General features: G+C 39.1%; 1 protein-coding gene across 1 annotated transcript; it reads right to left on the reverse strand.

Annotated features, from left to right (window-relative positions):
* Positions 1-8039: 8039 nt before the first annotated feature.
* LOC125479538 (probable N-acetyltransferase HLS1) lies at positions 8040-11069 on the reverse strand. Its single transcript, XM_048588986.1, has 3 exons — positions 10816-11069; positions 10205-10332; positions 8040-8975 (listed from the first exon to the last, which is right to left on the reverse strand). Exons 1-3 carry the CDS (start codon positions 11029-11031, stop codon positions 8090-8092), a joined length of 1230 nt encoding a protein of 409 aa, XP_048444943.1. The 5' UTR covers positions 11032-11069; the 3' UTR covers positions 8040-8089.
* Between the last annotated feature and the right edge of the window lie 2171 nt (positions 11070-13240).

The following is a 13240-nucleotide window of genomic DNA, read 5'->3' on the forward strand; positions in this document are numbered from 1 at the left end:
ATAGCTCATAAGGCATTGAGATTGCCTTTGAGGAAGAAGTTTTATGACATGTAGTTCAATGAGTTGCAGGAGTTAGTAATTACGACCACCAAGTATGAAAAGATGTTACTAGAGGAGCAACAAGTAAAGACTTATCTAAGGTGCCTCCCTTCTACAAAAGCAAAGCTGCCATTCACCAAGTGGGGTTTAAAGGAGAGCCAGAAGAGAATAATGGCCATGAAGGAGAGAGAATAGATGTGTACGCAGTGGAGATGACTACCCCTTCAAACCATTGACTGTAAAGGGGTTAGTACAACCAGTTAAGGACCAGAAAGTGGTCACGAAAGATGGAGGATTTGTCCCCATGAAACCCCCCAAGTACCAGAGTTATTCCTTTGACTTAACCAATTCTGCGGAGATCTATAAGGAGCTGGTTTGGGCAAGAGTAATCGTGCCCGACAGTACTAAAAAGCTGCCCAAGCCCAAAGAGCTAAAAGGAAAGAAATATTGCAACTTGCATTACACTTTCAATCACTTTATAACCAACTGCGTCCAGTTCAGGGACTAGACACAAGACCTTATAGTAAAGGAAAAGTTGTTGCTAGAGAAACCGCAGGCCAACATGATGATTGACACTGACCCCTTCCCTGAAGTCCCAATAAACATGATCAACCTAACATGGGCGGAGAAGGGGAAAGGAAAAGATACATGGGAGATAAAGACAGAAAGAAGGCAAGCTGATATGACAACTAAAGGGCCTATCAAGTTGGCCGAGAAGCCTAAAGCAGCCATAATCAAAGGAGTGGTGTTATGTAGTAAATGCCAATGTGAGTGTGAGTAGCAGGACCCGTTATTGATCAAATGAAGAGAAAAAAAAGATGATGCCCGCAAAAATGTCATGCGGGTAGCGGAAAGAGAAACTTCAATGAATGTTTTCCAATGGTTGGGAAGAGATTCTCAACCAAAGGGCTTGTCAGAAGTGTTTAGAAATTATGAAACTTCAGAAGAAGTAGGGGACAGAGAAGCCAAGACGCCAAGATGGATGGATGTGAAGCCACCCCAACCAAGCTATAATGGTGGAGATGTCAGAGTAAAGGGGAGAACTGTGAATCTAGTTGCAAAGGAGAATCCTGCCCGACTCGGGTGGAAATGGTATGTGGTCGGAAAAAATGGGAAGCTCATTAAGGAAATGGGAGCCTCCATGACTAGGAGAGTTTATAGGCAACATAAAGCCCACATGAACTCATTGAAAGTCCCCGCTACCTCAAAAACCTCAAAGAATGTAATCTTTGAGAGGGTACCCGATGGAGGAAGAAATCAACTCTATTGAAGGACCAAGAAGGAGGTGGAGAAGGCTACTAACAAGACCGAAGGGGAAAGAGAACATGTGCCGCAGAACCCCAATCCTAGGAAATACAGAATCTTAAAAAGAGCTAAAAAAGATATGATGATGATGTCAACCCCAAGATGGAGCCCAGAACCAATATGCTTTGGAACTATCTCACCTAAGAGGGGGTTGCCCACATCATTGTTGGTGGATATTCTCTGCGAGGTTCCAGAACAAATGACAAACTTTGGCATAACCCAGGAAGAAAGGGTGCCTGAGCTGATGCTGCCAGAAGAAGCGCATGCCTAGTTGGATGAGTTTATGAACCATACTGGGGGCAAAAATGACTTATCTAGATCGAGCAACTTCCATGTAAACATGACATATGTTTTATTTGCCATGTTTTGTGCTGAGCATGATCAACCTGCCACAATTAAAGGTGACTACTTAGTAACAGGACCTATGATGGCACATGTTAGTGTTCAAGAGGCTGGAAAAAAAGAAGCAAGCAAATGGATTTACCTGAATCTACAAAGAGAGAGCCTGAGAGGGTATACATAGACAGAATGGTCTTCAGTCGCTTGAATTTGGCCATGGCCAACCATCTCAAACCCATATATGTGACTGCTCATCTAGAGGGAGTACCATTCAAGAAGGTTTTGATTAATGGTGGAGTAGCGGTCAATGTGTTGCCATACAAGCAGATGAAGAGAGTGTGCAGAAGTGAAGAGGATCTCATCCCCACAAATCTTACAGTTTCTAGTTTCTCAGGAGCCATCACTAAGACCCATGGGATACTACCATTAGAAGTTGATTTTGGTTCTAAACAAATCATGTTGGTATTCTTTGTTGTAGACAGTACTTCCACTTATGGAACTTTATTAGGCAGAGATTGGATTCATCAAAGTTTCTCTGTGCCATTTACCTTACACCAATAAGTGGCTATCTATCATGAAGAGGGGGAAGCAAGACCTGGATTTTGGGAGATGGTAGAGGCCGAGTCACGATCATTCCTTCCCACTGCCAATGTGGTAGAAGCCTGATGTATTATAAGCTAACACTCAAATTAAACCCTCTTATTGACAATTATAGTAAAGATGTAAGTAGGGATCGTTCTAGGCCGGGGATTAGGAGGGATTGCTAATCTACTTAAAACTGACTCAAAAACACAAAACTAGGCTTGAAAACACTTAACTAGACTCAAAGAACTCAAAACAAACTAAAGAAACTCAAAACAGCATAAAATAATCAAATAGACTCAAACTAGACACTAAAGGGTGATTTGGACGAAAATTAATTTTAACTTGACTCAAAACACTTAAAAACACAAGTTTGGACAGATTCTAACTAATTTGACACAATAAAGTAAAGGGGATTGGGGTTTTGACGAATTTAAAGTAAAGACAAGTAAATTAAAGACTTAAACAAGTTTGGCATGAAATTGAGGGAAATAATGGGTGATTGACTAGCTAGAGGGTCCTTCTCCACACATAACACACTAGCATACAAATCGATTTCTAGTTGCTTTTCCAATAAACCATGAACCTCAACGCCCCAGATTAATTGTCAACAACACTAATTAACCCTTAGATTTTCCTCAAGTCATTGAATTGGATGGATAACACATCGACAACCAAATTATTCTTCAATAGTTCCCTACATGAACAATATAATAGAGATACAATCAAAGATCATTAAGCTTTGTGAAAATCATAAGCATTGACAAGGCATTTGTAACTATGAACAACATGATACTCCTGCCAGGAATTTACTTAACATGATTGTGACTAGCAACCTCCACTATTTATGAATATAAGTTCATAACAATTAGGTGAAACTCCCTTATATTCTATCATCAAATCCATGCATGCAAACTAAGTATGCATCCTTAATCAACAAACAAGAATAAGTTCTGAATCAAACAGTAAAGTAAATTGCATTCACGATTTATGAAATCACAACTATAAGTAATCAATTCATATTGCAAATATGTTCATGGCTTTGAATTCTCCTCTAGCTAAAACGAGTTTAGCTCCTTATGTTCGCAATTAAACAAGGAAAACTTAAATTAAAGGCAAGGCATTAATTAATTAATTTTTGGGAAAGATTTGTTCTCCAAATCCTCAAGGAAAAAGGGTAAATAAATGTCAGAATCCAAGAGGAAAAGGGTAACAAGGGTGCGTCAAGGAAAAGAAAAGGCGAAAGGTGTTTGCCTTGCACGGCAAGGGAAAGGGAAAGGGAAAGGTGGTGCGGCAAGGAAAGGAGATAGGACTAGGTCTTCTAGAATCATTATTTAAGTGTCCTAAAATAATTAAGGATCCTCTTTTGCAGCTGAAACCTAGGTGGTGAAGGATTAGGAAAGGGAAATGACAAAATAAGGTAACTTTGGCTAACATTCATTCTTTCTTTGCTGAGATCCATATCTTCTTTATCTTGAATTAATTCTTCCATCTCTTTAGCATATTCTTAGCCCTTCCTGAACTTCAATTTCGTCCATCAATCTTGCTCCATGCATGTGTTAACCATTCCAAGCCCAAAACTACTCTAAAATGCTCCAAATTGCCTTTTCTTGCCACTTTAGTCAATTGGAACTACAAACACACGAAAATAGCTTAAATCACTACAATAAATAGAAACTAACTCACTAAATATAAGGAAATAAGCTAACAAAGTTGCATAAACATGCTCCTATCAAAGCCATTTTTTATAATCCTAGCATTGGGATTCTTCAGTGTTTAGGAGCTGGTGAGAACGGCTGCCCGACTAAGGTGACGACCCAAAAGCTTTTGGAACAAGGGTTGTTCCTTATAAGGGAATAAGAATGGGACCAACCCATATAATCCTAACTCCCCCAAATGGGACCAACCCATATAATCCTAACTCCCCAACACCAGTGATGTTAGAACAAAGATGAAGGACCAAGTAGTTGCAATCAGGTCCTTAATCTAAAAACTGTTGGTGTATGAAAGAGAGAGAAAGCAAGAAAGAGAGAGCTAGGTAGAAGGGCACCAGGAGGAAGCCTCAAGTAGTCAGAGTGAAGAGGAGCTTTTTGGAAAGGAGTTGGAAGCAGCCATACAAATGGTTGAATGTGTATATGACCTAGATGGACCAGAAGACTTGCCCGAGAATCCAGAGTTAGTTGAATTCTTATGCGCAAAACCTGACAAGCCACCACCAGAAGCACAAGACCCCTTGGAAACCATTGATTTGGGAACTAAGGAAGATCCAAGGCCTATCCAGACCAGTGGCTTATTAGAAACAAGATCGGGCAAATTTGGAGATTAAACCAAGATAAGAAGGGTGGAGATAGACTTCTACTATTAAAAGTTCAGAAAAATGGAGTTAAAATAGAAGAATAATTCATTTCATGAAAGGATTATAGAAATCTTAGTCTAACAAATTTACATCTTCGGCCAGAGCAACTATTCGAGAGAAATAAGTTTGCATGATAATGAAAATTTGGCCTTGTTCTCCTAAATACATGTTACTATTCACAAGTTGGTCCTTGGAATCCTTAACATCTTGAGAAATCTTCTCCATTTCTTCAACTTTTTGGGAAAGACTGTTGGTAAGGGTTACTTTCTCGACTCTGAGTAAAGACAACTGCTCTTCCAAACGCTGGATTTCAGAATCCACCACTGTAATCCTTTCTTCCATCACTGACCCTTCTTCCACCAACTGTTGAAGAGTGGCTCTATTCTTCACATATTTTTCCTGAAAGCACTTCACTCTATTTGATGCCCGCTCCGTCTTATGATGTTGAAAATCAGAAAAGATTCATATTGAGCCTCGGATAGCAACTGAGCTTTGTAGAGCTTAATAAGGGCCTTCTCTACGTTATAGAGAATCTCAAGGCTCAAAGAAGCTGTGAAGTCCCTTTTCATCCAATCCTTGAAGATTTGACGAGCATTTTGAAGAAGAGGAGACTCAGAAGATGTTGAAGGTGATTGCAGTTTAGTTTTGATTTGCCCGAACTTCTTTACCAGTTCGGGCAAGGATGATGCTGATGAAGCTAAGGGCACGTCTTTCACACCTTCAGTCGTGGTAGTAGGAGCAGTCTCAGTTAGAAGGGTAGAAAAGATTGCAGAAGCAGGAATGAAAGCAGTTGTTGCAGTAGTCTTGGCTTGCCTTTTTCACAAGCTCAGGGACGGAGATCCCTGTGATCCTAGGAACCAAAGGAGGACGAGGAAGATCTCTTTTATGCACTTTGTGCGGTGGAGATTTGCCCGAGCCTTCTCCAGAACCTTGTTACAGCCAAGTTAAGGGAAGACAAGGTAAGAAAAGTCGATATACTTGAATTAAGCCCGAAACCTTGGAAGGAAATGGAGGAGGAGTTACTTCCTTTGATTGTTGGGGGAGATTATCATTGCTTACTAATGAATGAGAGATAGTACCCAAACTCTTAGCAGTTGGACGAAAAGGTGAAGCCCAGTCATGAGTCACAACCACGATTCTGCTCGATGGTCTCAGCCTAAAGACTTGCACCATATCTAGGATGGTTGGAGACATGGGGCCCATCCTGAAATCAAAGGTGTTGGTGCCTGAGTTCCAAAAAACGAGAGCGGTGGTTAGTAGCTCAGGCTTAGCAACCATGGTGGTCTTTGAGAGCATTATCAGTTCATAGATGTCATTATTCATCCATTTCCTTTAGAAGATAGGCTCGAGCTCATTTATCCACTTAACCCAGGCATCATCATTCATCAAAGAAAAGTCACGGCGGTGGTTTGACCACTTAGAAGAGGAAATGCTCGACTCAGCCATAAATGGGTTCGAAGTAAACCAATCAGCTTTAGGCATGTTGGTCTTTACTGCAATTGAAATTTGAGAAGTCCATGCAGGTCCTAGTGAGTGTACTCCCCCCTTGTCAAAGCAAAGTTCAGAATGCAAGCTTGTTTGAGGGCGATGAAGGCTGTTCAGCAAACGACGCAGAGTGGTAATACCCTCACCAGATTCATAAGAAGATCGAGGTTGAGTGGTTGGTCGAGATTGGGTGATTTTTGGGGCCATTGATTGAGTTTGAAAAAAAAAAAGATAAGAAGAATTTAAGTTAGAAGGAAGGAAGAAGCCGAAAACAAGAAAGGTTCTTAGGTTCTTAGGAATTCTGGGAATTATGGGAAGTTTCGAGAAATTGATGGTTTGAAATGACTTAAGGTATTTTACCAAGGGATTAAAAAGGGATTATGTAATAAATAGTTGATTAATAATAGAGATCGTCGGTTAGTGTAAGGGTCCAATTCATAAACGGTTACATTAAAAGGGCATAAGTTCTTAGTAAAGGTGTGCGACGATGGCGGCTGTTTAATCATTATTTACGCCTTGAGTTGTAGGCTCAACAATGATTGAAGAGGGCACTGTTTAGGTTAATATTTAAACTTTGGACTTAAAGGAAAGAAAGCCCAAAAAGAGTAAAGAAATGAGACTTGCCCGAGGTCCAGCCCAATCCATCCATCTCAATGACAATATGACGGCCCCTCATTAATGCAAAGGTTAGGCGCTTACCAGGGAAGTGACAACCGATGGAAATCAACCTACTCTCAGCATAAAAGCACTTTCTGAATGGCAAAACATGTAAAAAAAAATGATGACTCATTGAAGTGCTTTTGAGCAGAGCTTGCAACAACCAAGATCATTGCCTATAAAAGGGAAAATAGGGCCCAGAGACAAGGACACTCAACCAATCAAACAAACAAACATACAAACTCTGCTCTCAAGCTAGATTTGCATCTAAAAGCTATAATCAACCCAGATTTCAATCCTTTTCAGGATGATTCCCTACAAAAAGCCATCTTTTGTCTAGTTTAAAGCTCTGCTATCACCCCTAGTGACATAGTATCGATTCTCTCGTGTAAACTTGTTTACCATCCATGTATTCCAAACACACAACCTTTTGTAATCACAATGAGAAGAGACTGCAAGACGTTCAACCTAGCCCGACACGGTGAAATCTTGCTCGACTCTCTTTGTTTCGTCTTTCCATTAGTAGATCTGGTATTATGATGTATTCCATAGTATATATTCAAGTTATTTCCAGTCTTTTAGTGATCAGAAGCTCCATTGGTCCTCAGCTCTAGTTCACTTAGTGGTTTTACTATCATAAAAGATGAATGGGAATTAGACTGATGGCTTAAGCCAGATCTGAACTTTCACCCTTTAAAGCATACAAGATAATAAACTAAAAGTCCTTGGTCTTAAGGAATAGAAAATAACTTAATGTAGACTTAACCCATCTATGACAATCCTTTGATAACAAGAAGTCAGAATAACTTGGGGCGTAAGTAATCGACTTAAACACACTTGTTCTACATCTGCCATACTGAGATGGCAGTGGCATGCCTAAGCACTTAGCTAGTTTTGATTGTGAGCCTCAAAGCCTACACCTCAGGCCCTACAAAGGCACCTTTCAGAACTAACTTTGTTGTCTTCTTTTAGCCTCTCAGCAAGAAGGAGCTCGACAACCAACTAAAGTGCCAACTCGTCGGGGAGTTGTGTGCTCGAGCCAGGGACCTTTCCCAGTGAAATTCCTGCCCGAACAGGTTGAATAGGCTTGTTTTAAGTCATTTACTATTAAGAGTGAATGGTAACTACCCTATCCTACCTCTGCCCCTTGCCATGACAAAACGGGTGGACTTGCTCTTATAGCAATTATTCCGTATTCGACTAGTTCCCCTAGTAGTAGTTTGCAATTTGAGACATTTATGTGCAGCTATAGAAGTAGAAGATACAAGTATAACTATGAACATTTTATTTCCTTCTCAATATGATATGAGTACATATATATGCATGCTAGAAGTCACGTGGGTCAACAAAAACCACCGATGAAGAAGATCGAGTGTTAATCCAATCAAACTGGCCGTCATCAGATGATGTCCTCTTCTCTCCTTGCTTTGCTTGATCAGCAAGCTTCTTAACGCACCACATATCTTCTTCCCACGACAACTTTCTCCAATGTGGGATTGCCTCTCTAACTGGGTCCCTCTGGCTCACCTCAGTCACCACAGCAGCACAACCATCGTCTTCTCTAGCCATGTTATGCACAAAGTTGCACAATGCCTTCATGAGCCAATTTCCGTTTTTACCCTCCCTGTGTAGCCCGTACATGAAGTGGACCCCAAACTGCTTAAAAACGTTGGGAAACGAAGGCAATCGCAGCCATGGAAGCCATGCATCCAAAACCCTAGCCCCCACGCAGCATGCATACGTTAGGCTCGACACTCCCTTCACTTGCAACTTGAACACTTCTTTCGTGTTCCAAACACTGAGGATGGCAAAGTTTGTAGGCAGAGTAGTGTCCCTTTGTGGATCAAACTGGAGGAGGGACTTTTTCGGTAGGGCCATGAAAGTACCCAAATTGAGGTGACTAGATAAAATGGTGTGGATATCTTTGGGGAAAAATTCTGACTGGGCAAAGAGTTGGCAATAGATTGACTCGGCTAGCTTGGCTGGAAGTTGAACGATTGCAATTTTGGTCGAGGATATTGGCTTCTTGTGTGCATGGACTGGTTGGACCAATATTGTGGGTGTGCGAAACTTTTGGTATGCACATTTTATTGTGAACAGATTGATAGAAGCCTCGTTTGTGCAGTCTGTGGCCATGTATGCATAGTTTGCTCCGTTTTGCTTGCACCATTCTTCCAAATGTGTGACCAGTTTTGTACCAATGCCTAGCCTCCTGCATGGAAATTAAATACGTCACAACAATAAGAAACCTTTTACACTCCTTAAGGGATTCCACTCGCGTAATAGATAGTACTCTCGTATTAACTGTTTCGTGACCACATTTATTCCCGTAGAACACTTGTATATTGTGGATCCAAAAAAGGGCAAAAGTAATGAACTCTGAATGCTCTTTACGTAGTATGTACTTCGGCCACGAAACAGTCAATAGAAGGTCACAATCCTATCCCGCTCAATGAACAACGGATATGGAATGGGATATACCTACTATGAAGCTAATTTGTAAGTATTGCAAATTAATCGGCAGTTTCTTAGCACTCTTATATGCTAAGATATCAATTTATTTTGTCAGCAGGCTCGCTTTACATCCAAAGGAGGCTTTGTCTATAGGTAGTGAAGAAAAAAAGAAAGAGAAAGAGGAATCACAAAATATTGATCAAAAGGTGGGGTGGATAGTAGAGCACATGCACTGTGTGGATAAGGTAATATAGGAGAGGTTTCTTCAAGTATCGGTATTTTAGGGGTACACCACATGTTATAATACAATTGGAGAAGATAATTTTTTTAAGACGATGCATTTATTTTATGACACATGAAATATCTGGTTGAATATTGGACAATTTGAAAATTTTCTCGTAATATAATAGCTACGAGACAATATGCATGGTAGAAATAAGGGAATAGGGGGAACTACATTCCATCTAAGATTTCATTTACTTTCTTTAATTTTTTTTTTTTTGTAAGGTCGCTGGTCGATACATGTGTCGAGGACAGGCTAACTACCTAGCTAGTTGCATGCTTTTGCTCCTTTCCATGATACGAGGAACATTGCATTTCTCTTTTTGGTAGAATCTAATCTCCCTTTAAATCACTCTCACCTTCTTCCTTTTTTTTTTTCTCTTTTTATTTATTTATTTTTTGGTGGGTTGGGAATGAGATTAGAATCAACCACGTATCTATTCACATGAGAGAGAGAGAGAGAGAGAGAGAGAGAAAAGAAAATAGTGAAAACTACTGTTGTAATTTCTTGCCTTCATAGCTAGCAAAAATTCATGCAAATATTAACATGCCGATCGATACCAAGGTTTTGGTCACTCTTATCTTCCTAATACAATTTTGGGGTAAATGATCTGCATGTTCATGTAGTTAATGGATTAATGGAATCAACATATTGAAGTTATAGAGAGAGAGAGAGAGAGAGAGAGAGAGAGAGAGAGAGAGAACCTGTGCGTGGGAGAGACCCTAAGTCCCAAAATATAAGCAAGCCTTACAAAAAATGAACTGCCTGATGTTGCCTCTTTTACACAACCCCTTATCACACCAACTATATTTTGTTCTCCGTACTCTGCAATCTGTTCACAACTGCGTTTTATTAATTTTAACGAAAAATAAAAAATGAACAAATATTAAAATTGTATTTATTTATATATATTGTCTATCATGCTCTATTTTTTTTTCTTTCTATTTCTTCGCATACAAGTAATTAAAAGATGAAATAAAATTAGGGAATTATTAGTGATACTTCAAAATTCTAATTGTGCATGCATTTGAGATTTTTTATATTTAGAAAGAAAATATACTTGTAACGAGTGCACAATGAAATTTTTGGAGTGTCAATAAAAGTTGTCTAACATTAAACAATTAAACTAGGGTTTTACTAGCTAGTAATTTACATATACCTAGCTAACCAATATGTTATGGAACTACCCAATCATGTACAACCACATCATTTAGTTTGCAAATGTGGTTTAAAAATTTGGTCTACTTAGCATTACTCTATGTATATATATTATCTGTTTTCGAAATAAAGTGTTAATGACGTAGAGGTTAATTACCAGCATAACGTGTGTCGGGAAACGGCGAATGCGACATATAGGATCACCCATGAGATCAGTGACTAAAGAAGGATTTCCACGCTGCTCAAGTTCACACTTCCTTTCCATCTCCTCCACGGCCGTCTTATCACGTTCTTCATCATACTCTCTCACCACCAGTTGAAGCAAAGGCACCCTTATTGGCGAGTTTTCAGCAGCTACCTTAGTTAGCACCATACTGGCTAGTAGTTTTAGTAGAGAAAGAAATTACAAATGCTCACAATAGGTCTTCTATTGTGTTTCTCTGTGACTCTCTCTCTTCTTATTTATAAGTAGAGGTATGCTGATGGCACCGATAAGTTTTTGTACTGGGTACAGCCGCATGCATGATATATGTACTATACTGCATTTGGTGATTGACCACATGTTGTACCAATTATTGGCTTATAAGGTACATGATGACCATGCATATGCAGCGCACACAAAATATAATAATTATAATAATGAAATCAATATCAATATTGAAACTTAAAGGAGAGAGAGAGAGAGAGAGAGAGAGAGAGAGAGAGAGAGAGAGAGAAAGAATGGTATTTAGCATGTGGCGTGTCAGCTGGGGATTATATTATGATAACCATATGATGGTGAGTGATAATCGAACTGATGAAAAATACTACTATTAATATAGGAGAGATGATTCTCTGTGAACTGTGGTTATGACATCCACTTTCACTCGTTTATGTACGCAAAATTATGTTATGAATATAGTTGGACAGTTGTGAGCGACTGTTAACTGAGTGTTACAATTTAAATTCTGGTATATGAATAGTTAACACCGTATGTATATGTATAACTATTGCTAGCACAATTTTAAACAAAATAGCAACATTTAGCGTATGTGCTCTTTTTCTAAACGAAAATAGTGAGAGTATGATCTAGATGTAGTATAAAGCTAAATAAATAAATTATACTAAAGCATCCTATCTTTGTGAATGTGGTCAGTAATACCTAATATATATGGTTAATGGATTAATACCCATATGTACGACACTTATATTCTTTCACCAATTATTGGTGTAGGTAGTGATAGAAGCATGCTAGTACCACGAAATTGTTGAGCATGTGAATGGTCCTGTAAGTGATCATATCCACAACCAAAAAGAATGTTTTTTTATACAAGAAACAGAGTATATACTAAAGCAAAGGGGTTATAAGCTAAAGTTTTATCTGGTGTTCCTTTCTTGGAAGTTTACTTGGCCCTTTTACATGTGAATATGTAATTTAAGGGTACTTAGCAAGAGACACGGTGTGTATCTGTGACCTTGTGCGTTGTGTAACTGATTTGGTGTTTGACATATTTACTAAGATTGTTATAGGCTATTGTTCAAAAACAAAAATGACAACAACCAAATATGGAAGGCAAGAAACTCAATTACCTTGTCCACATTTGACCCCGAGTGGTATAGAAAACTCCGATTGCATGTGAATTAACTATATGTTTACGATTTTGAATCGATGAACAGTTTCCTTATTGTACTCTCTATTTGCATGCGAAAAACTATGTAAACAGCATCCCAAGATAAACTATTGTTGGTGCCATAATCGGACGGAGGCTCTATTTCGTCAATACGAAGTTTGCTTCGAGTGTTTCCTTCAATCTCAGCGCCAAATGAAGGCTTGAGCACAAGAAGATTGCATCCACGCCACTGTTGGAGGCCACTGCTTGTGTAATGATGTTGTAGATTTTTGTGATTATACTTAACTTCTAAACCAAAGATTGAGTGCCGAATGGGACTCAAAGTTCTTTTCTATACCTCGATGATTGAGGAATTGAAATTGTTTTGTTTTGTTTTTGTGCCTGCCTAAAACGTAATAACGAAAGAAGATGAAGAAAAACTGATCTTAATCACTCCATAGCTAAAAGAAGAATACAATTCATAGAAATGCAGAAACTATTAACTAGATTCAAAGAAAATACACTTGAAATGGAACAAGCCGTGAAACAAGCAACATTCAAGCCATGAGAAGCAGGCGCGATTCATGATATCAGGTTAAACTAAGTTGAAAATATTTGTCATCAACGAGGAAACTTAGTTGGGAGAGACATTAACTAAAATCATACTGCAAGGTAGCAGAGCAATAAACATTGAGGATCACTTCGATCGATTGAGGATTGGTTTTGAAGAACACTTTTGGATTGAGCTGAACGCTTTTGAGAGTTTGGTTGAGCTCTGATTTGAATTTGTAGATTTGGTGTTTGAGCTCCGATTTGGACCCGTGATACTTTTTCAAAAACGGAACTACGCCATGGTCCAAACTCACCACCACTATGATGTGATATAAGATGGATTTTGGCCATCCATAGTCGTTTTAGTCTCCAAAACGTAGTTTAAAGTTTCGTAATAAAAATTGGACCTTCAGCTTCCGTTCGATTAATGTTGTTTTTGTT

The sequence above is a fragment of a genome, unplaced genomic scaffold (genome assembly GCF_019419815.1).
Source record: "Pyrus x bretschneideri cultivar Hongxiangsu unplaced genomic scaffold, Pyrus_bretschneideri_v1 Contig291, whole genome shotgun sequence".
NCBI classification, from domain to species: Eukaryota; Viridiplantae; Streptophyta; class Magnoliopsida; order Rosales; family Rosaceae; genus Pyrus; species Pyrus x bretschneideri.